The following is a 27,032-nucleotide window of genomic DNA, read 5'->3' on the forward strand; positions in this document are numbered from 1 at the left end:
CACCCAGACCCTCACACTCATCTTACCATTCCACACCACCCAGACCCTCACACTCACCTAACCATTCCACACCACCCAGACCCTCACACTCACCTAACCATTCCACACCACCCAGACCCTCACACTCACCTAATCATTCCACACCACACAGACCCTCACACTCACCTAACGACTCCACACCACCCAGACCCTCACACTCACCTAACCATTCCACACCACCCAGACCCTCACACTCACCTAACCATTCCACACCACCCAGACCCTCACACTCACCTAATCATTCCACACCACCCAGACCCTCACACTCACCTAACCATTCCACACCACCCAGACCCTCACACTCACCTAACGACTCCACACCACCCAGACCCTCACACTCACCTAACCACTCCACACCACCCAGACCCTCACAGTCACCTAACCATTCCACACCACCCAGACCCTCACACTCACCTAATCATTCCACACCACCCAGACCCTCACACTCACCTAACGACTCCACACCACCCAGACCCTCACACTTCCCTAACCATTCCACACCACACAGACCCTCACACTCACCTAACCATTCCACACCACCCAGACCCTCACACTCCCCTAACCATTCCACACCACCCAGACCCTCACACTCCCCTAACGACTCCACACCACCCAGACCCTCACACTTCCCTAACGACTCCACACCACCCAGACCCTCACACTCCCCTAACCACTCCACACCACCCAGACAATCACACTCACCTAACCACTCCACACCACTCAGACCCTCACACACACCTAACCATTCCACACCACCCAGACCCTCACACTCCCCTAACCACTCCACACCACCCAGACCCTCACACTCCCCTAACCACTCCACACCACCCGGACCCTCACACTCCCCTAACCACTCCACACCACCCAGACCCTCACACTCCCCTAACCACTCCACACCACCCAGTCCCTCACACTCATCTTACCATTCCACACCACCCAGACCCTCACACTCACCTAACCATTCCACACCACCCAGACCCTCACACTCACCTAACCACTCCACACCACCCAGACCCGCACACTCCCCTAACCACTCCACACCACCCAGACCCTCACACTCCCCTAACTACTCCACACCACCCAGACCCTCACACTCATCTTACCATTCCACACCACCCAGACCCTCACACTCCCCTAACCATTCCACACCACCCAGACCCTCACACTCCCCTAACCACTCCACACCACCCAGACCCTCACACTCCCCTAACCACTCCACACCACCCAGACCCTCACACTCCCCTAACCACTCCACACCACCCGGACCCTCACACTCCCCTAACCACTTCACACCACCCAGACCCTCACACTCCCCTAACCACTCCACACTACCCAGACCCTCACATCATCTTACCATTCCACACCACCCAGACCCTCACACTCACCTAACCATTCCACACCACCCAGACCCTCACACTCACCTAACCACTCCACACCACCCAGACCCGCACACTCCCCTAACCACTCCACACCACCCAGACCCTCACACTCCCCTAACCACTCCACAGCACCCAGACCCTCACACTCACCTAACCATTCCACACCACCCAGACCCTCACACTCCCCTAACCATTCCACACCACCCAGACCCTCACACTCACCTAAACATTCCACACCACCCAGACACTCACACTCCCCTAACCACTCCACACCACCCAGACCCTCACACTCCCCTAACCACTCCACACCACCCAGACCCTCACACTCCCCTAACCACTCCACACCACCCAGACCCTCACACTCCCCTAACCACTCCACACCACCCAGACCCTCACACTCACCTAACGACTCCACACCACCCAGACCCTCACACTCACCTAACCACTCCACACCACCCAGACCCTCACACTCCCCTAACCACTCCACACCACCCAGACCCTCACACTCCCCTAACCACTCCACAACACCCAGACCCTCACACTCCCCTAACCACTCCACACCACCCAGACCCTCACACTCACCTAACCATTCCACACCACCCAGACACTCACACTCCCCTAACCACTCCACAGCACCCAGACCCTCACACTCCCCTAACCACTCCACACCACCCAGACCCACACACTCCCCTAACCACTCCACACCACCCAGACCCTCACACTCCCCTAACCACTCCACACCACCCAGACCCTCACACTCACCTTACCACTCCACACCACCCAGACCCTCACACTCACCTAACCATTCCACACCACCCAGACCCTCACACTCACCTAACCACTCCACACCACCCAGACCCTCACACTCACCTAACCACTCCACACCACCCAGAACCTCACACTCACCTAACCACTCCACAACACCCAGACCCTCACACTCACCTAACCATTGCACACCACACAGACCCTCACACTCACCTAACCACTCCACACCACCGAGACCCTCACACTCACCTAACCATTCCACACCACACAGACCCTCACACTCACCTAACCATTCCACACCACCCAGACCCTCACACTCCCCTAACCATTCCACACCACCCAGACAATCACACTCACCTAACCACTCCACACCACCCAGACCCTCACACTCACCTAACCATTCCTCACCACCCAGACCCTCACACTCCCCTAACCACTCCACACCACACAGACCCTCACACTCACCTAATCATTCCACACCACACAGACCCTCACACTCCCCTAACCATTCCACACCACCCAGACAATCACACTCACCTAACCATTCCACACCACCCAGACCCTCACACTCCCCTAACCATTCCACACCACCCAGACCCTCACACTCCCCTAACCACTCCACACCACCCAGACCCTCACACTCCCCTAACCACTCCACACCACCCAGACCCTCACACTCCCCTAACCACTCCACACCACCCGGACCCTCACACTCCCCTAACCACTTCACACCACCCAGACCCTCACACTCCCCTAACCACTCCACACTACCCAGACCCTCACATCATCTTACCATTCCACACCACCCAGACCCTCACACTCACCTAACCATTCCACACCACCCAGACCCTCACACTCACCTAACCACTCCACACCACCCAGACCCGCACACTCCCCTAACCACTCCACACCACCCAGACCCTCACACTCCCCTAACCATTCCACACCACCCAGACCCTCACACTCACCTAACCACTCCACACCACCCAGACCCGCACACTCCCCTAACCATTCCACACCACCCAGACCCTCACACTCACCTAAACATTCCACACCACCCAGACACTCACACTCCCCTAACCACTCCACACCACCCAGACCCTCACACTCCCCTAACCACTCCACACCACCCAGACCCTCACACTCCCCTAACCACTCCACACCACCCAGACCCTCACACTCCCCTAACCACTCCACACCACCCAGACCCTCACACTCACCTAACGACTCCACACCACCCAGACCCTCACACTCACCTAACCACTCCACACCACCCAGACCCTCACACTCCCCTAACCACTCCACACCACCCAGACCCTCACACTCCCCTAACCACTCCACAACACCCAGACCCTCACACTCCCCTAACCACTCCACACCACCCAGACCCTCACACTCACCTAACCATTCCACACCACCCAGACACTCACACTCCCCTAACCACTCCACACCACCCAGACCCTCACACTCCCCTAACCACTCCACAGCACCCAGACCCTCACACTCCCCTAACCACTCCACACCACCCAGACCCACACACTCCCCTAACCACTCCACACCACCCAGACCCTCACACTCCCCTAACCACTCCACACCACCCAGACCCTCACACTCACCTTACCATTCCACACCACCCAGACCCTCACACTCACCTAACCATTCCACACCACCCAGACCCTCACACTCACCTAACCACTCCACACCACCCAGACCCTCACACTCACCTAACCACTCCACACCACCCAGAACCTCACACTCACCTAACCACTCCACAACACCCAGACCCTCACACTCACCTAACCATTGCACACCACACAGACCCTCACACTCACCTAACCACTCCACACCACCGAGACCCTCACACTCACCTAACCATTCCACACCACACAGACCCTCACACTCACCTAACCATTCCACACCACCCAGACCCTCACACTCCCCTAACCATTCCACACCACCCAGACAATCACACTCACCTAACCACTCCACACCACCCAGACCCTCACACTCACCTAACCATTCCTCACCACCCAGACCCTCACACTCCCCTAACCACTCCACACCACACAGACCCTCACACTCACCTAATCATTCCACACCACACAGACCCTCACACTCCCCTAACCATTCCACACCACCCAGACAATCACACTCACCTAACCACTCCACACCACTCAGACCCTCACACTCACCTAACCATTCCACACCACCCAGACACTCACACTCCCCTAACCACTCCACACCACCCAGACCCTCACACTCCCCTAACCACTCCACACCACCCAGACCCTCACACTCCCCTAACCACTCCACACCACCCAGACCCTCACACTCCCCTAACCACTCCACACCACCCAGACCCTCACACTCCCCTAACCACTCCACACCACCCAGACCCTCACACTCACCTTACCATTCCACACCACCCAGACCCTCACACTCACCTAACCATTCCACACCACCCAGACCCTCACACTCTCCTAACCACTCCACACCACCTAGACCCTCACACTTCCCTAACCATTCCACACCACACAGACCCTCACACTCACCTAACCATTCCACACCACCCAGACCCTCACACTCCCCTAACCATTCCACACCACCCAGACAATCACACTCACCTAACCATTCCACACCACCCAGACCCTCACACTAACCTAACCATTCCACACCACCCAGACCCTCACACTCCCCTAACGACTCCACACCACCCAGACCCTCACACTTCCCTAACGACTCCACACCACCCAGACCCTCACACTCCCCTAACCACTCCACACCACCCAGACAATCACACTCACCTAACCACTCCACACCACCCGGACCCTCACACTCCCCTAACCATTCCACACCACCCAGACCCTCACACTCCCCTAACCACTCCACACCACCCGGACCCTCACACTCCCCTAACCACTCCACACCACCCAGACCCTCACACTCCCCTAACCACTCCACACCACCCAGACCCTCACACTCCCCTAACCACTCCACACCACCCAGACCCTCACACTCCCCTAACCACTCCACACCACCCGGACCCTCACACTCCCCTAACCACTCCACACCACCCAGACCCTCACACTCCCCTAACCACTCCACACCACCCAGACCCTCACACTCATCTTACCATTCCACACCACCCAGACCCTCACACTCACCTAACCATTCCACACCACCCAGACCCTCACACTCACCTAACCACTCCACACCACCCAGACCCTCACACTCCCCTAACCACTCCACACCACCCAGACCCTCACACTCCCCTAACCACTCCACACCACCCAGACCCTCACACTCCCCTAACCACTCCACACCACCCGGACCCTCACACTCCCCTAACCACTCCACACCACCCAGACCCTCACACTCCCCTAACCACTCCACACTACCCAGACCCTCACATCATCTTACCATTCCACACCACCCAGACCCTCACACTCACCTTACCATTCCACACCACCCAGACCCTCACACTCACCTAACCACTAAACACCACCCAGACCCGCACACTCCCCTAACCACTCCACACCACCCAGACCCTCACACTCCCCTAACCACTCCACAGCACCCAGACCCTCACACTCACCTAACCATTCCACACCACCCAGACCCTCACACTCCCCTAACCATTCCACACCACCCAGACCCTCACACTCACCTAAACATTCCACACCACCCAGACCCTCACACTCACCTAACCATTCCACACCACCCAGACCCTCACACTCACGTAACCATTCCACACCACACAGACCCTCAAACTCACCTAACCATTCCCCACCACACAGACCCTCACACTCACCTAACCACTCCACACCACCCAGACCCTCACACTCCCCTAACCACTCCACACCACCCAGACCCTCACACTCCCCTAACCACTCCACACCACCCAGACCCTCACACTCCCCTAACCACTCCACACCACCCAGACCCTCACACTCACCTAACGACTCCACACCACCCAGACCCTCACACTCACCTAACCACTCCACACCACCCAGACCCTCACACTCCCCTAACCACTCCACACCACCCAGACCCTCACACTCCCCTAACCACTCCACACCACCCAGACCCTCACACTCCCCTAACCACTCCACACCACCCAGACCCTCACACTCACCTAACCATTCCACACCACCCAGACACTCACACTCCCCTAACCACTCCACACCACCCAGACCCTCACACTCCCCTAACCACTCCACACCACCCAGACCCTCACACTCCCCTAACCACTCCACACCACCCAGACCCTCACACTCACCTAACCATTCCACACCACCCAGACACTCACACTCCCCTAACCACTCCACACCACCCAGACCCTCACACTCACCTAACCATTCCACACCACCCAGACACTCACACTCCCCTAACCACTCCACACCACCCAGACCCTCACACTCCCCTAACCACTCCACAGCACCCAGACCCTCACACTCCCCTAACCACTCCACACCACCCAGACCCACACACTCCCCTAACCACTCCACACCACCCAGACCCTCACACTCCCCTAACCATTCCACACCACCCAGACCCTCACACTCACCTTACCATTCCACACCACCCAGACCCTCACACTCCCCTAACCATTCCACACCACCCAGACCCTCACACTCACCTAACCACTCCACACCACCCAGACCCTCACACTCACCTAACCACTCCACACCACCCAGACCCTCACACTCACCTAACCACTCCACACCACCCAGAACCTCACACTCACCTAACCACTCCACAACACCCAGACCCTCACACTCACCTAACCATTGCACACCACACAGACCCTCACACTCACCTAACCATTCCACACCACCCAGACCCTCACACTCACCTAACCATTCCACACCACCCAGACAATCACACTCACCTAACCACTCCACACCACCCAGACCCTCACACTCACCTAACCATTCCTCACCACCCAGACCCTCACACTCCCCTAACCACTCCACACCACACAGACCCTCACACTCACCTAACCATTCCACACCACCCAGACCCTCACACTCACCTAACCATTCCACACCACCCAGACCCTCCACTCACCTAACCATTCCACACCACCCAGACCCTCACACTCACCTAACCATTCCACACCACCCAGACCCTCCACTCACCTAACCATTCCACACCACCCAGAACCTCACACTCCCCTAACGACTCCACACCACCCAGACCCTCACACTCACCTAATCACTCCACACCACCCAGACCCTCACACTCACCTAATCACTCCACACCACCCAGACCCTCACACTCACCTAATCACTCCACACCACCCAGACCCTCACACTCACCTAACGACTCCACACCACCCAGACCCTCACACTCACCTAATCACTCCACACCACCCAGACCCTCACACTCACCTAACGACTCCACACCACCCAGACCCTCACACTCACCTAACGACTCCACACCACCCAGACCCTCACACTCACCTAATCATTCCACACCACACAGACCCTCACACTCCCCTAACCATTCCACACCACCCAGACAATCACACTCACCTAACCACTCCACACCACTCAGACCCTCACACTCACCTAACCATTCCACACCACCCAGACACTCACACTCCCCTAACCACTCCACACCACCCAGACCCTCACACTCCCCTAACAACTCCACACCACCCAGACCCTCACACTCCCCTAACCACTCCACACCACCCAGACCCTCACACTCCCCTAACCACTCCACACCACCCAGACCCTCACACTCCCCTAACCACTCCACACCACCCAGACCCTCACACTCACCTAACCATTCCACACCACCCAGACCCTCACACTCACCTAACGACTCCACACCACCCAGACCCTCACACTCACCTAACCATTCCACACCACCCAGACCCTCACACTCACCTAACCACTCCACACCACCCAGACCCTCACTCTCACCTAACCATTCCACACCACCCAGACCCTCACTCTCACCTAACCATTCCACACCACCCAGACCCTCACACTCCCCTAACCACTCCACACCACCCAGACCCTCACACTCACCTAACCATTCCACACCACCCAGACCCTCACACTCACCTAACCATTCCACACCACCCAGACCCTCACACTCCCCTAACCATTCCACACCACCCAGAAACTCACACTCACCTAACGACTCCACACCACCCAGACCCTCACACTCACCTAACCATTCCACACCACCCAGACCCTCACACTCACCTAACCACTCCACACCACCCAGACCCTCACACTCACCTAACCACTCCACACCACACAGACCCTCACACTCACCTAACCATTCCACACCACCCAGACCCTCACACTCCCCTAACCATTCCACACCACCCAGACCCTCACACTCCCCTAACCACTCCACACCACCCAGACACTCACACTCCCCTAACCACTCCACACCACCCAGACCCTCACACTCCCCTAACCACTCCACACCACCCAGACCCTCACAGTCCCCTAACCACTCCACACCACCCAGACCCTCACACTCCCCTAACCATTCCACACAACACAGACCCTCGCACTCACCTAACCACTCCACACCACCCAGACCCTCACACTCACCTAACCACTCCACACCACCCAGACCCTCACACTCCCCTAACGACTCCACACCACCCAGACCCACACACTCCCCTAACCACTCCACACCACCCAGACCCTCACACTCACCTAACCACTCCTCACCACACAGACCCTCACACTCACCTAACCACTCCACACCACCCAGACCCTCACACTCACCTAACCATTCCACACCACCCAGACCCTCACACTCACCTAACCATTCCACACCACACAGACCCTCACACTCACCTAACCATTCCACACCACCCAGACCCTCACACTCACCTAACCATTCCACACCACCCAGACCCTCACACTCCCCTAACCACTCCACACCACCCAGACCCTCACACTCCCCTAACCACTCCACACCACCCAGACCCTCACACTCCCCTAACCATTCCACACAACACAGACCCTCGCACTCACCTAACCATTCCACACCACCCAGACCCTCACACTCACCTAACCACTCCACACCACCCAGACCCTCACACTCACCTAACCACTCCACACCACCCAGACCCTCACACTCCCCTAACGACTCCACACCACCCAGACCCACACACTCCCCTAACCACTCCACACCACCCAGACCCTCACACTCACCTAACCACTCCTCACCACACAGACCCTCACACTCACCTAACCACTCCACACCACCCAGACCCTCACACTCACCTAACCATTCCACACCACCCAGACCCTCACACTCCCCTAACCACTCCACACCACACAGACCCTGACACTCACCTAACCACTCCACACCACACAGACCCTCACACTCACCTAACCATTCCACACCACCCAGACCCTCACACTCCCCTAACCACTCCTCACCACACAGACCCTCACACTCACCTAACCATTCCACACCACCCAGTCCCTCACACTCCCCTAACCATTCCACACCACCCAGACCCTCACACTCAGCTAACCACTCCACACCACCCAGACCCTCACACTCCCCTAACGACTCCACACCACCCAGACCCTCACACTCACCTAACCACTCCACACCACCCAGACCCTCACACTCACCTAACGACTCCACACCACCCAGACCCTCACACTCCCCTAACCACTCCACACCACCCAGACCCTCACACTCCCCTAACCACTCCACACCACCCAGACCCTCACACTCCCCTAACCACTCCTCACCACCCAGACCCTCACACTCATCTTACCATTCCACACCACCCAGACCCTCACACTCACCTAACCATTCCACACCACCCAGACCCTCACACTCACCTAACCATTCCACACCACCCAGACCCTCACACTCACCTAACGACTCCACACCACCCAGACCCTCACACTCCCCTAACCACTCCACACCACCCAGACCCTCACACTCCCCTAACCACTCCTCACCACCCAGACCCTCACACTCACCTAACCATTCCACACCACCCAGACCCTCACACTCACCTAACCACTCCACACCACCCAGACCCTCACACTCCCCTAACCATTCCACACCACCCAGACCCTCACACTCACCTAATCATTCCACACCACACAGACCCTCACACTCACCTAACCACTCCACACCACCCAGACCCTCACACTCCCCTGACCATTCCACACCACCCAGACCCTCACACTCACCTAACCATTCCACACCACACAGACCCTCCCACTCACCTAACCACTCCACACCACCCAGACCCTCACACTCCCCTAACCACTCCACACCACCCAGACCCTCACACTCCCCTAACCACTCCACACCACCCAGACCCTCACACTCCCCTAACCACTCCACACCACCCAGACCCTCACACTCCCCTAACCACTCCACACCACCCAGACCCTCACACTCCCCTAACCACTCCACACCACCCAGACCCTCACACTCCCCTAACCACTCCACATCACCCAGACCCTCACACTCACCTAACCACTCCACACCACCCAGACCCTCACACTCACCTAACGACTCCACACCACCCAGACCCTCACACTCACCTAACCATTCCACACCACCCAGACCCTCACACTCACCTAACCACTCCACACCACCCAGACCCTCACACTCACCTAACCATTCCACACCACCCAGACCCTCCCACTCACCTAACCATTCCACACCACCCAGACCCTCCCACTCACGTAACCACTCCACACCACCCAGACCCTCACACTCACCAAACCACTCCACACCACCCAGACCCTCACACTCCCCTAACCATTCCACACCACCCAGACCCTCCCACTCACCTAACCATTCCACACCACCCAGACCCTCACACTCCCCTAACGACTCCACACCACCCAGACCCTCACACTCCCCTAACCATTCCACACCACCCAGACCCTCACACTCCCCAAACCACTCCACACCACCCAGACCCTCACACTCCCCTAACCATTCCACACCACCCAGACCCTCCCACTCACCTAACCATTCCACACAACCCAGACCCTCACACTCCCCTAACGACTCCACACCACCCAGACCCTCACACTCACCTAACCATTCCACACCACCCAGACCCTCACACTCACCTAACCGTTCCACACCACTCAGACCCTCACACACACCTAACCGTTCCACACCACCCAGACCCTCACACTCACCTAACCGTTCCGCACCACCCAGACCCTCACACTCACCTAACCACTCCACACCACCCAGACCCTCACACTCAACTAACCATTCCACACCACCCAGACCCTCACACTCCCCTAACGACTCCACACCACTCAGACCCTCACACTCACCTAACCATTCCACACCACCCAGACCCTCACACTCACCTAACCATTCCACACCACCCAGACCCTCACACTCACCTAACCACTCCACACCACCCAGACCCTCACACTCACCTAACCATTCCACACCACCCAGACCCTCACACTCCCCTAACCATTCCACACCACCCAGACCCTCACACTCACCTAACCATTCCACACCACCCAGACCCTCACACTCCCCTAACGACTCCACACCACCCAGACCCTCACACTCCCCTAACCATTCCACACCACCCAGACCCTCACACTCCCCTAACCATGCCACACCTCCCAGACCCTCACACTCCCCTAACCACTCCACACCACACAGACCCTCACACTCCCCTAACCATTCCACACCACCCAGACCCTCACACTCCCCTAACCATGCCACACCTCCCAGACCCTCACACTCCCCTAACCACTCCACACCACACAGACCCTCACACTCACCTAACCATTCCACACCACCCAGACCCTCACACTCCCCTAACGACTCCACACCACCCAGACCCTCACACTTCCCTAACGACTCCACACCACCCAGACCCGCACACTCACCGAAACATTCCACACCACCCAGACCCTCACACTCACCTAACGACTCCACACCACTCAGACCCTCACACTCCCCTAACCACTCCACACCACCCAGACCCTCACACTCCCCTAACCACTCCACACCACCCAGACGCTCACACTCCCCTAACCATTCCACACCACCCAGACCCTCACACTCACCTAACCATTCCACACCACCCAGACCCTCACACTCACCTAACCATTCCACACCACCCAGACCCTCACACTCACCTAACCCTTCCACACCACCCAGACCCTCACACTCCCCTAACCACTCCACACCACCCAGACCCTCACACTCCCCTAACTACTCCACACCACCCAGACCCTCACACTCACCTAACCACTCCACACCACCCAGACCCTCACACTCACCTAACCATTCCACACCACCCAGACCCTCACACTCCCCTAACGACTCCACACCACCCAGACCCTCACACTCACCTAACCACTCCACACCACCCAGACCCTCACACTCGCCTAACCATTCCACATCACCCAGACCCTCACACTCACCTAACCATTCCACACCACCCAGACCCTCACACTCCCCTAACCATTCCACACCACCCAGACCCTCACACTCCCCTAACGACTCCACACCACCCAGTCCCTCACACTCACCTAACCACTCCACACCACCCAGTCCCTCACACTCACCTAACCATTCCACACCACCCAGACCCTCACACTCACCTAACCACTCCACACCACCCAGACCCTCACACTCACCTAACCATTCCACACCACCCAGTCCCTCACACTCACCTAACCATTCCACACCACCCAGTCCCTCACACTCACCTAACCATTCCACACCACCCAGACCCTCACACTCCCCTAACCATTCCACACCACCCAGACCCTCACACTCACGTAACCATTCCACATCACCCAGACCCTCACACTCCCCTAACCATTCCACACCACCCAGACCCTCACACTCCCCTAACCACTCCACACCACCCAGACCCTCACACTCCCCTAACCATTCCACATCACCCAGACCCTCACACTCACCTAACCACTCCACACCACACAGACCCTGACACTCACCTAACCATTCCACACCACCCAGACCCTCACACTCACCTAACCATTCCACATCACACAGACCCTCACACTCCCCTAACGACTCCACTCCACACAGACCCTCACACTCACCTAACCATTCCACACCACACAGACCCTCACACTCACCTAATCATTCCACACCACACAGACCCTCACACTCACCTAACCATTCCACACTACCCAGACAATCACACTCACCTAACGACTCCACACCACCCAGACCCTCACACTCCCCTAACCACTCCACACCACCCAGACAATCACACTCACCTAACGACTCCACACCACCGACCCTCACACTCACCTAATCATTCCACACCACACAGACCCTCACACTCACCTAACCACTCCACACCACCTAGACCCTCACACTCCCCTAACCACTCCACACCACCCAGACCCTGACACTCACCTAACCATTCCACACCACCCAGACCCTCACACTCCCCTAACCATTCCACACCACCCAGACCCTCACACTCCCCTAACCATTCCACACCACCCAGACTCTCACACTCACCTAACCACTCCACACCACCCAGACCCTCACACTCACCTAACGACTCCACACCACACAGACCCTCACACTCACCTAACCACTCCACACCACCCAGACCCTCACACTCACCTAACGACTCCACACCACACAGACCCTCACACTCACCTAACCATTCCACACCACCCAGACCCTCACACTCCCCTAACCACTCCACACCACCCAGACCCTCACACTCCCCTAACCACTCCTCACCACACAGACCCTCACACTCCCCTAACGACTCCACACCACCCAGACCCTCACACTCCCCTAACCACTCCACACCACCCAGACCCTCACACTCCCCTAACCACTCCACACCACCCAGACCCTCACACTCCCCTAACCACTCCACACCACCCAGACCCTCACACTCACCTAAACATTCCACACCACACAGACCCTCACACTCACCTAACCATTCCACACCACCTAGACCCGCACACTCATCTTACCATTCCACACCACCCAGACCCTCACACTCACCTAACCACTCCACACCACCCAGACCCTCACACTCACCTAACCATTCCACACCACCCAGACCCTCACACTCCCCTAACCATTCCACACCACCCAGACCCTCACACTCCCCTAACCATTCCACACCACCCAGACCCTCACACTCCCCTAACCACTCCACACCACCCAGACCCTCACACTCCCCTAACCACTCCACACCACCCAGACCCTCACACTCACCTAACCACTCCTCACCACCCAGACCCTCACACTCCCCTAACCATTCCACACCACCCAGACCCTCACATTCACCTAACCATTCCACACCACCCAGACCCTCACACTCACCTAACCATTCCACACCACCCAGACCCTCACACTCCCCTAACGACTCCACACCACCCAGACCCTCACACTCACCTAACCATTCCACACCACCCAGACCCTCACACTCACCTAACCACTCCACACCACCCAGACCCTCACACTCACCTAACCACTCCACACCACCCAGACCCTCACACTCACCTAACCATTCCACACCACCGAGACCCTCACACTCACCTAACCATTCCACACCACCCAGACCCTCACACTCACCTAACCATTCCACACCACCCAGACCCTCACACTCCCCTAACCACTCCACACCACACAGACCCTCACACTCACCTAACCATTCCACACCACCCAGACCCTCACACTCCCCTAACCACTCCACACCACACAGACCCTCACACTCACCTAACCATTCCACACCACCCAGACCCTCACACTCCCCTAACCACTCCACACCACCCAGACCCTCACACTCACCTAACCATTCCACACCACCCAGACCCTCACACTCACCTAACCATTCCACACCACCCAGACCCTCACACTCACCTAACCACTCCACACCACACAGACCCTCACACTCACCTAACCACTCCACACCACCCAGACCCTCACACTCACCGAAACATTCCACACCACCCAGACCCTCACACTCACCTAACCATTCCACACCACCCAGACCCTCACACTCACCTAACGACTCCACACCACTCTGACCCTCACACTCACCTAACCATTCCACACCACACAGACCCTCACACTCACCTAACCATTCCACACCACACAGACCCTCACACTCACCTAACGACTCCACACCACCCAGACCCTCACACTCCCCTAACCACTCCACACCACCCAGACCCTCACACTCCCCTAACCACTCCACACCACTCTGACCCTCACACTCACCTAACCATTCCACACCACCCAGACCCTCACACTCACCTAACCATTCCACACCACCCTGACCCTCACACTCACCTAACCACTCCACACCACACAGACCCTCACACTCACCTAACCATTCCACACCACCCAGACCCTCGCACTCCCCTAACCACTCCACACCACCCAGACCCTCACACTCCCCTAACCATTCCACACCACCCAGACCCTCACACTCCCCTAACCACTCCACACCACCCAGACCCTCACACTCACCTAACCACTCCACACCACACAGACCCTCACACTCACGTAACCATTCCACACCACCCAGACCCTCACACTCCCCTAACCACTCCACACCACCCAGACCCTCACACTCACCTAACCACTCCACACCACCCAGACCCTCCCACTCACCTAACGACTCCACACCACCCAGACCCTCACACTCCCCTAACCATTCCACACCACCCAGACCCTCACACTCACCTAACCATTCCACACCACCCAGACCCTCACACTCAACTAACCATTCCACACCACCCAGACCCTCACACTCACCTAACCATTCCACACCACCCAGACCCTCACACTCACCTAACCATTCCACACCACACAGACCCTCACACTCACCTAACCATTCCACACCACCCAGACCCTCACACTCCCCTAACCATTCCACACCACCCAGACCCTCACACTCACCTAACCACTCCACACCACCCAGACCCTCACACTCACCTAACGACTCCACACCACCCAGACCCTCACACTCACCTAAACATTCCACACCACACAGACCCTCACACTCACCTAACGACTCCACACCACCCAGACCCTCACACTCACCTAACCACTCCTCACCACCCAGACCCTCACACTCACCTAACCACTCCACACCACCCAGACCCTCACACTCACCTAACCATTCCACACCACACAGACCCTCACACTCACCTAACGACTCCACACCACCCAGACCCTCACACTCACCTAACCATTCCACACCACCCAGACCCGCACACTCACCTAAACATTCCACACCACCCAGACCCGCACACTCACCTAAACATTCCACACCACCCAGACCCTCACACTCACCTAACCATTCCACACCACCCAGACCCTCACACTCACCTAACCATTCCACACCACCCAGACCCTCAGACTCCCCTAACCATTCCACACCACCCAGACCCTCACACTCACCTAACCATTCCACACCACCCAGACCCTCACACTCACCTAACCATTCCACACCACCCAGACCCTCAGACTCCCCTAACCATTCCACACCACCCAGACCCTCACACTCACCTAACCATTCCACACCACCCAGACCCTCACACTCCCCTAACCATTCCACACCACCCAGACCCTCACACTCACCTAACCATTCCACACCACCCAGACCATCACACTCCCCTAACGACTCCACACCACCCAGACCCTCACACTCACCTAACCAGTCCACACCACCCAGACCCTCACACTCCCCTAACCACTCCACTCCACCCAGACCCTCACACTCACCTAATCATTCCACGGTCAAAGTCATTGAGTTTAACTTATTCCCCATTCCCACATTTGATCTGAACAACAATTGAAACTCTTGACCACGTCTGCATGCTTTTACACATTGTGTTGCTGCCATGTGATTGGCTATTTAGATAATTGCATTAACAAGCAGGTGTCGGATTGGCCACCAGTTGTCTTAGCGGTCTGACAGTGTGCCGTCGTCAGCCTGGGCAGAGTTTCTTCACTCAGATGGTATGTCCTACCTGAGACTCCATTGGACACATAGATGCCAAAGAGGACCCCAATGGCGTAGCCCATGCTGATTGACAGGTAGTTTCCTTTCTGGTTGTGGTAGGTGATGACCTGCGCTACAGAGGCCGATCCCATTAGCTAGGGTGACAAAGAAGTTTACATTAAAACATAACAGTGCAGTGCGAGCCAATTGGCCCTTCATGTTTTGACAGTCTTTTAACCTACTTGACGGAGCTACTGGGAACTCCACAAACATACTCTTGTTGGCCCCATCATCAGGGTGCCATGGTAGGTGGTGATTAATACATCTTAGGGTGTTCCTGAGTTCAGAGTTCTGTCTGTAAGGAGTTTTTCGAAGAGGTTGCAGGGAAGTTGATGAAGACAAAGCAGAGAATGTTGTCTACGTGGACTTTAGTAAGGCATTTCTGTGGACTCTCTGATGGTGATGTCTGAAAAGAGGATGCTGTCCAAGTTGCACGTCATCTTGGACAATGTCTCCCATCCACTCCATAATGTACTTGTTAGGCACAGGAGTACATTTAGCCAGAGACTCATTCCACCGAGATGTAACACTGAGCGTCACAGGAAGTCATTCCTGCCTGTGGCCATCAAACTTTACAACTCCTCCCTCGGAGTGTCAGACACCCTGAGCCAACAGGCTGGTCCTGGACTTATTTCCACTTGGCATGATTAACTTATTATTATTTAATTATTTATAGTTTTATATTGCTATATTTCTACACTATTGGCTGGAGCGGCTGTAATGAAACCCAATTTCCCTCCGGATCAATAAAGTATGTCTGTCTATCTGTCCATCCGTCTGTCTGTCCATCTGTCTGTCTGTCTGTCCATCTGTCCGTCTGTCTGTCCATCTGTCCGTCTGTCCGTCTGTCCGTCTGTCTGTCTGTCCGTCTGTCTGTCTGTCTGTCTGTCTGTCCATCTGTCTGTCTGTCTGTCTGTCTGTCCGTCTGTCTGTCTGTCTGTCCATCCGTCTGTCTGTCCATCTGTCTGTCTGTCTGTCCATCTGTCCGTCTGTCTGTCCATCTGTCCATCTATCCATCCGTCTGTCTGTCCATCTGACTGTCTGTCTGTCTGTCCGTCTGTCTGTCTGTCTGTCCGTCTGTCTGTCTGTCTGTCTGTCCGTCTGTCCCACACAGGAGGCTCAGTGGCTTGACACGAGATGAGGTGGTAAATTGGCTTTGTGGGAGAAGCCGGAGAGTGGTAGAGGGCTGCCTCTCTGACTTGAGGCCTGTGACCAGTGGAGTGGCGCAGGAATTGGTGCTGGTGTTTGTCATCTGTATCAATGGTCCTGATGACAATCTGGTTGACTGGATCAGCAGACTTACAGATGATTGGGGGGGTAGTGGTAGTGAGGAAGGGTCTCATGGCTTGCATCATTATCTGAACCAGATGGAAAAATGGGTAGGGAGATGGCAGGTGGAATTTAATGCAGACAAGTGTGAGGTGTTGCACGTTAGCAGGACCAGCCAGAGTTTGTCTTACATGGTGAACATTAGGGGCGCCGAGGAGTGTGGTAGAACCAAGGGATCTGGGAATTCAGATCCGTAATTCAATGAAAGTGGCGTCACAGGTAGACAGGGTCGTAAAGAAAGCCTTGGACACATTGGCCTTCATAAATCAAAGAATTGAGTACAGGAGATGGGAGGTGATGTTGAGGTTGTATAAGATGTTGGTGAATCCTAATTTGGAGTACTGGACGCAGTTTTGTTCACCTACCTACAGGAAAGATGTAAATAAGGTTGAAAGAGCACAGAGAAAATTTACTTCTGAAGATCAGACTGGATTTATTAAAAATCGCCATTCATCTTTTAACATTAGAAAATTAATTAATATTATTTATACTTCTTTATCTAAAATACCAGAATGTGTCATTTCTTTAGATGCTGAAAAAGCATTTGATAGAGTTGAATGGCCATATTTATTTAATACAATGCAACAATTTAATTTTAGTTCAAAATTTATATCATGGATTAAATTAATATACCATAAGCCCTTAGCTTCGGTTTTTACCAATAATCAAAGATCCCCTTTTTTTCAGTTATTTCGTGGTACAAGGCAAGGTTGCCCTTTAAGTCCTTTACTATTTGACATTGCTTTAGAACCGTTGGCTATAGCTATTCGTGAATCACCCATTATTCTGGGTATTACCCGTGGGGAGAGGACGTATAAAGTATCATTCTACACTGATTTGTTATTATATATATTTGTTATTATATGTTATTATATATATTTGTCATTATATGCTGATTTGTTATTATATATATATCTGACCCTGAAAGATCTATTCCTGCTATTTCGTCTTTGCTTGCTCAATTTAGTAACTTTTCTGGTTATAAATTGAATTTTAACAAGTGAACTATTTCCATTAAATATGCAAGTTCCAATTTATAAACATTTACCATATAAAATTGTTACAGATTATTTTATTTACTTAGGTATTAAAATTACTAAAAAACATAAAGATTTATTTAAGGTTAATTTTTTACCTTTAATTGATCAAATTAAGCAACTTGCTATTAGCTGGTCTCCACTATCTTTGTCATTGGTTGGTAGAGTTAATGCTATTAAGATGATGATACTACCTAAATTCTTATATTTATTTCAAGCATTACCAATTTTTATTCCTAAAGCTTTCTTTGATACTATTGACTCCAAAATATCTTCTTACTTGTGGCAGAACAAAAATCCTAGATTGGGTAAAAAATATTTACAGAAGCCTAAGAAGGAGGGCGGCTTGGCTTTACCAAACTTAAGATTTTACTATTGGGCAGTTAATATACGATATTTAATATTCTGGACACAAGAATGGGCTATAGCTACTTGTCCACAATGGGTAAATTTGGAATGTAAATCTGTGCAAGATTTTTCATTGATTTCAATCTTAGGATCTTCACTTCCTTTTTCTTTATTCAAATTGAATAAACAGATAACTAATCCTATAGTCAGATATACATTACGAATTTGGTTTCAATTTCGTAAATTTTTTGGTTTGAATAAATTTATTTTATCATGTCCTATAATATCTAACTATTTTTTTCGGCCTTCATCTATGGATCAAGCTTTTCTTTTATGGAAAACAAAAGGTATAACATGTTTTCGTGATCTGTTTCTGGATGATAACATTATGTCCTTTGAACAGCTATCTAATAAATAGAATTTACCTAAAACCCATTTTTTTAGATATTTACAAGTTAGAAATTTTTTGTATAATGAGTTACTGTCTTTTTCGAAAGAATGTCCATTGGACATTACAGATAGAATTTTAGCCCTTAATCTTGATCAAAAGGGTTTAGTAACCATCATTTATAAGATGATCATGAATTTACAGTCAGATGTATCAGAAAAAATTAAGAAGGAATGGCAAGAAGTTGCATTGTTCTATATCCACTGAGCAATGGGAAAAATTTTTATTATTGGTAAATTCGTCCTCTATTTGTGCTAAGCATGCCCTAATACAATTTAAGGTTGTACATAGAGCTCATATGTCTAAGGATAAACTGGCTCGATTTTATTCTCATCTTAACTCAACCTGTGATAGATGTCATTCTGATGTTGCTTCATTGACTCATATGTTCTGGTCTTGTCCTTGTTTACAAAATTATTGGAAAGATATTTTCAGTATTATTTCAAGAGTTTTAAATATCAATTTTCAACCGCATCCTTTTACTGCAATTTTCGGTTTACCAATGACAGATAATAATCGTTTATCCGCTTCATCTCAACGAATGATTGCATTTGTTACATTAATGGCTAGAAGATCTATGTTATTGAATTGGAAAGAAATTAATCCTCCAACTGTATTTCAGTGGTTTTCTCAAACTATCTCTTGTTTGAGTTTAGAAAAAATTAGAAGTGTTGTCTTTGATCCTTCAGTTAAATTTGAAGAAACTTGGAGACCTTTTATTCAACATTTTCATATGAGTTGAATTGTCTTTTCCTAAACCTTACTTATATTATCCTTAATCGATTGGATGGAGGTTCGGAGTTATTGGCGCTGCTGTGTATATTTAACATTACATATTGGCCCGTGTTGGTTAGTGTTTTTTTTCTCTTTTTTTGGGGTTTTTTTCTCTTTTTTTTGTCTCTTTTACATAAATACTGTGAGTTTGGGAGGCCTTATATATTGATTATTATATATCTGATTGTCTATTTAAACTATTAATTATGTATTCTCAAACGCTTTATATTCATATTTCATCTATGTTTTTCTTAAAATTAATAAAAAGATATAAAAAGAAAGAAAAAGAAAGAGAAAATTTACAAGGATGTTGCTGGGTCTGAAGGACCTGGGTTATAAGGGAAGATTGAAAAGGTTAGGACTGTATTCCTTAGAGTGCATAAGACTGAGGGGAGCTTTGATAGTGGTATATAAAATTACGAGGGATATTGATAGAGTAAACACAAGTGAGCTTTATCCAATGAGGTTGGGTGGGACTACAACCAGAGGCAATGGGTTAAGGGTGAAAGATGAAGCATTTAAGGGGAACATGAGGGACAACTTCTTCACTCAGAAGGTGTGGAGTGTAGAACAAGTGGTGCATGCAAGCTCGATTTCAATGTTTAAGAGAAGTGTGGATAGGGGTATGGTGGGCTATGGCTGCAGTGCCAGTCAATGAGAGTAGGAAATTTCAATGGTTCAGTACAGACTAGATGGGTTGAAGAGCCTGTTTCTATGCTGTACCTTTCTATGACTCTACTCCAAGATCAATCTAACACTTCCTTTCCATGTGGCCCATTTTTCCATGTGCCTGTCGGACAATCTCTTAAATGTTCCTGATGTATCTGCCTCTGCCATTACTCCTGGTAGCACGTTCCGTGTGCCCACCACCTCTGACATTCCTCCTTACATACTGGTCATATTCTACACCTTCACAGTGACCCGGCCCGAGAATCCCCCCATAACAAGTGTCTATACCAAATTGTGAACCACAGATCTGCTAAGAATGTATAATTAATCTGACAGTCATAAATGGGTGAGTAATCCTTAATGAATGTTTCAGAGATCTAAAATCCATTTCAATAGATAGGGGTCAAATTTGACCCGGAACAGCCTCAATGTACAAAAATGTACAAAAGTACAAAATTTTTTAATATTTTCATTTTTGAGCATTTTTGGGTCACTTCAGGAAAAGTCATCAAATTTCGGCTAAAAAATGGCATTTGAGGTGTTTTTACTGCTGTCAAATGTCAAAATGAGTCAAATTTGACCGGAACAGGTTGTAAGGGTTACATTTTTTGCCCCCTTGTATTAGCCATTTCTGCCCTTGGAAAAGTCTCTGGCTGTCCACTCGATCTGTGCCTCATGTTACCTCTCACCACGCCCCCCTTCACTCCAAAGGGAAAAGCCCTTGTCAAATGGTGTGAGAACAACGACCTGATTCTCAAGTTGGACGAAAGAGATGATTGTGGACTTCAGGAGGGCGCTGTTCAGCCACTCTCTACTGAACACTGGCGCTGTCGTGGAGAGAGTGAAGACAAAGTGCACGGAACAGGCAAGCTCGGCACCAGTCAGGAAGACACAGCAGTGTCTGGGGTGAGCAAGGGTCCCCACCGCTGTGGGGGAGCCATCGGGAGTGTCCTGTCTGGCTGTGAGGGACGGAAGCCGCAAGGCCCTACAGAGGATCACTATTTGTGACATTTACTGGGGGCACTGCAGTGAAGGGCACAAAGCATTGTTGAGGATCCCTCCCACCATCTCTCTGACCTACGACCCTCAGGAAGGACGTACAGGAGTATCAGGACTGGGTAACAGCTTCTTCCGTCAGGCTGTCAGACCATTGAATACCCTGCCACCACCGAAGTCCCGTCACCAGGACAACGAACTAGGACAGTGAAAGTTCACTATTTACCGTTAACCTGTGCTGCACACTTTGATTTCCAGAACTACAACTACGTGTGGTAATACTTTGGTTACGTGCTGTGTGTGACACATGTTTTGTGAGTGCTCCCCGGTCCGGAGCACTCTTTCATCTGGTTGTATATATTTACTGTCAGATAACAATAAACTTGATAAGAGAGTTTGATAGAGCTGCAACATTACCCTGAGGCTCTTCAACTCCTTCCACCCAACTAACCAGTTCTTAACCAGCCTATCGACTTGTGCTGCAATGTTGAGGGGTCTCTCGACGTGGACCCCAAGATCCATCTGTTTCTCCGCAGTGCTAAGAACTTTGCTGTTAACCTTGCACTCTGCCTGCAGGGTTCAACCTTCCGAGCAGTTTTCTGGCTCGATCTGTACCTGCCTCTTCTCAGCCCAGCTCAGCATCCCGTCACTGTAATCTTCTACACCACCCACAACCCCACCAACCTGTGTGGCATCTGCAAGCCCACCCTCCACTTCCTCGTCCAAGCCCTTTATAAAAATCCCAGAATACATCCCTTCTGGTCACTCTAACAACGGGGGCACACTTGCTTCACACCGGGTCTGGGGGGCAAACATGGCCAGAGGTGAAGCCAGGGTCTCCAGCTGAGAAATGGGGACCAACAATGGTGTTACCGCCCTACTAGAAAATCGACCATCCTTCCTGCCACAGCTGGAGCACTGTGTGATTTCAGGTCTCCTCACTGCAGGAAGGAGGTGGCTGCACTGGAGAGGGTGCAGAGGAGATTCCCCGGGATGTTGCGTTTCAGTCAAAGGGAGATGTTGACGAGCCTGGTTCTGTTCTTTGTGATATAACAGGTGCAGGAAGGAGGCCATTTATTAATTTAGCGGAAAAGACCCTCCCAGCCCTCTGAGTCACGTTGCCCCAGCAACCCCCAACAAACCCGATTGACCCTAACCTAATCACGGGACAATTTACAATGGCCTAGCCAGCTCGCCTTTGGACAGTGGGAGGAAACTGGAGCTCCTGGTGGAAAGCACGGAGACTGTTTACAGAACGGCATCAGGATGGAACTGAGTTCCAGAGCTCCCCAAGCTATGATTGTGCCAGGCTAGCCTCTACGCCACTTGGTGGAGAGAATGCAAACAACGATTCACGGGGGCGTTACTGGGTCTGGAGGCTTTGAGCTCTCAGGACAGGCTGGGAGCTTCACTCGGTGGTAAATGATGCAGAGGAAGGCCTACCCTCGACCGGTCCCAGCGAGTTTGGACCCCACACTTACGATCAATATGTACTCTCCGAGGAATTCAGCTAGGCACTGCCTCAGTAGCTCGTTCTTCAGTCGTATACTCCTCTGGAAGGTCTTCAGCCTTCTCCAGGTCCAGGCCTTCCCCAGCACCCGTGGAGGCGAAGGGCGAACCTCTGTCGGCATGGCAACATCCACCTCTGTCATGCCGGCAACCTGCGATGGAGTTGGTGACGGGGCCAGCCAATGTCAGGGTCAGGTCAAGTACAGGCAGCTCACCCTTCCTCCCTCCCCTTCCTGGGGGCCACACCCACCTCTTGTCTCCCAGCTTCCTTTCCTGATCCCTCCACAATGCTCCCCCCAACATCCATCTCCTCTTTCCCACCCCCCGCCCCGTGGAAACCCCTGCCACTCCATCGCCGAGATCCCTTTCTCTGTGTCCCGTCTCTTTCTTTTCAAACTCAGAGTGTAGCCCACCCCAGAGGCAATTTCTACCCGTCACTCCCTCTCAACGCCGCATCTTCCCTTGGTGGGGCATTCCATGACCCCCATGCTTTGGTAATACTCTACCCCCAGACCTGCCCTGGTGAAAACACCCCCTGTCCTTTTGTCATCAAGTGGAAATCGACAGCAAACCCCTGGGGTTGATCAACCCATCCATCACAGAGACGGGAGCCATCAGTCCCACTCCAGGACCCCTTGTGACCCAATGGCATCTGTCTGCCAGAGGCAAAAAGGCTCCCTCTGCTCTCCAAAGGCAGCCAGTGGCTGCACAGCCCTTCAGCCCACAGAGCTTGTACTAACCCATTTGCCCTGCTCTTAAGGAACCCACGTGGTCACAGGGAGAACGTGCAAATTCCATGCGTGCACACACAAACTCACTCACACTCAGACAAACACACTCTCTCTCTCTCTCTCTCTGACACACTCACACAGACAAACACACTCTCTCTCTCTCGGACACACTCACACTCAGACAAACACACTCTCTCTCTCTCTCTCTCTCTGACACACTCACACAGACAAACACACTCTCTCTCTCTCGGACACACTCACACTCAGACAAACACACTCTCTCTCTCTCTCTCTCTCTCTCTCTCTCTCTCTCTGACACACTCACACAGACAAACACACACTCTCTCGGACACACTCACACTCACACTCAGACAAAAACACACTCTCTCTCTCGGACACACTCACACTCACACTCAGACAAAAACACACTCTCTCTCTCGGACACACACTCAGACAAACACACACTCTCTCTGACACACTCACACTCACACTCAGACAAAAACACACTCTCTCTCTCGGACACACTCACACTCACACTCAGACAAAAACACACTCTCTCTCTCGGACACACACTCAGACAAACACACACTCTCTCTCTCTCTCGGACACACTCACACTCACACTCAGACAAAAACACACTCTCTCTCTCGGACACACTCACACTCAGACAAACAAACTCTCTCTCTCGGACACACTCACACTCACACTCAGACAAAAACACACTCTCTCGGACACACTCACACTCAGACAAACTCACACTCTCTCTCTCTCTCAGACACACTCACACTCACACTCAGACAAAAACACACTCTCTCTCTCGGACACACTCACACTCAGACAGAAACACTCTCTCTCTCGGACACACTCACACTCAGACAAAAACACACTCTCTCTCTCGGACACACTCACACTCAGACAAACACACTCTCTCTCTCGGACACACTCACACTCAGACAGAAACACTCTCTCTCTCGGACACACTCACACTCACACAGACAGAAACACACTCTCTCACGGACACACTCACACTCACAGTGCTGGAAGTCAGGATCGAACCCAGATCTGAGCCATCGCTCACGTCCCCTGCCCCAGCAGCCGGATGTGCACCCTGGAGAGGTTCTCTCTATCTCACCTCACACATCTTTGACATGTTGTGTCACCCTTAATGCTCAGCTGTTTATTACCAAAGGTCGTCCTGCCTCTGGCAATCATTAACACCTTTAATTCCTGATAAGATGAGGGAAGCAGAGAGAGGGAGAGACACACCCTACCCTGGTTGGCCACCTATGTCCCAGCCAATGAGAGCTGGTGGCCAGTCGCCCCGCTTTTGCACACCCTGCTCTGACTGGCTGCCACCTCCATCCGCTCAACTCCATGGCGGGGGGGGGTGCGATTGTTCACGGATCTTTACATCAACGGTTTGAATCCCAACATTCTAGAGGGTCGTTTAACAGTCAATCATTCAGGGGTTGAACTTCAAGCCCCTCCACCTTACATCCCAGGTGCATAAGACATTGGTGAGATGGACTGCCATTTAATAAATTATTCAGTGAATTTTACCCTCTTCTTCCACAGAAAGTCACTAATTATTGGTTTGACGTTAGCCATGTATTTAAAATATTAAATCAGAGAGAGGACATTCACCATGAACAACAAGGTCCTGGGAATGCTGAACAACAGAGGAGATCGAGATAAAGGTACATGGTTCCCTGAAAGTGGAGTCACAGGTAGACAGGTGGTGAAGAAATCGTTTAACAGGCTCAGTCAGGGCAGAGTCTAGAAGACAGGATGTTATGATGCAGTTGAACAAGATATTGGTTCAAGTTCAAGTTTGATTGTCATTCAACCATACACACATGTAGAGCTGAACAAAACAGCACTTCTTCAAGGCCAATGTGCAAAACACTGTATTATACAGTCACACACCACCTACAGTCACATACAACACATACAGTCGTACACACTACATACAATCAC

At 52.5% G+C, this 27,032-nt stretch overlaps 1 protein-coding gene across 1 annotated transcript in view; it reads right to left on the reverse strand.

Annotated features, from left to right (window-relative positions):
• LOC132400064 (aquaporin-10-like) overlaps nt 1-24,467 on the reverse strand; it is a 341,000-nt gene extending 316,533 nt beyond the window's left edge. Inside the window, exons 1-2 of the mRNA XM_059981147.1 lie at nt 24,297-24,467; nt 17,183-17,309 (exon numbers count right to left, since the gene is read on the reverse strand). Of these exons, the coding sequence (XP_059837130.1) occupies nt 17,183-17,309; nt 24,297-24,467 (298 nt within the window). The remainder of the gene's footprint in view (nt 1-17,182; nt 17,310-24,296) is intronic.
• Between the last annotated feature and the right edge of the window lie 2,565 nt (nt 24,468-27,032).

The sequence above is a fragment of the Hypanus sabinus genome, chromosome 9, assembly GCF_030144855.1.
Source record: "Hypanus sabinus isolate sHypSab1 chromosome 9, sHypSab1.hap1, whole genome shotgun sequence".
Taxonomy (NCBI): domain Eukaryota; kingdom Metazoa; phylum Chordata; class Chondrichthyes; order Myliobatiformes; family Dasyatidae; genus Hypanus; species Hypanus sabinus.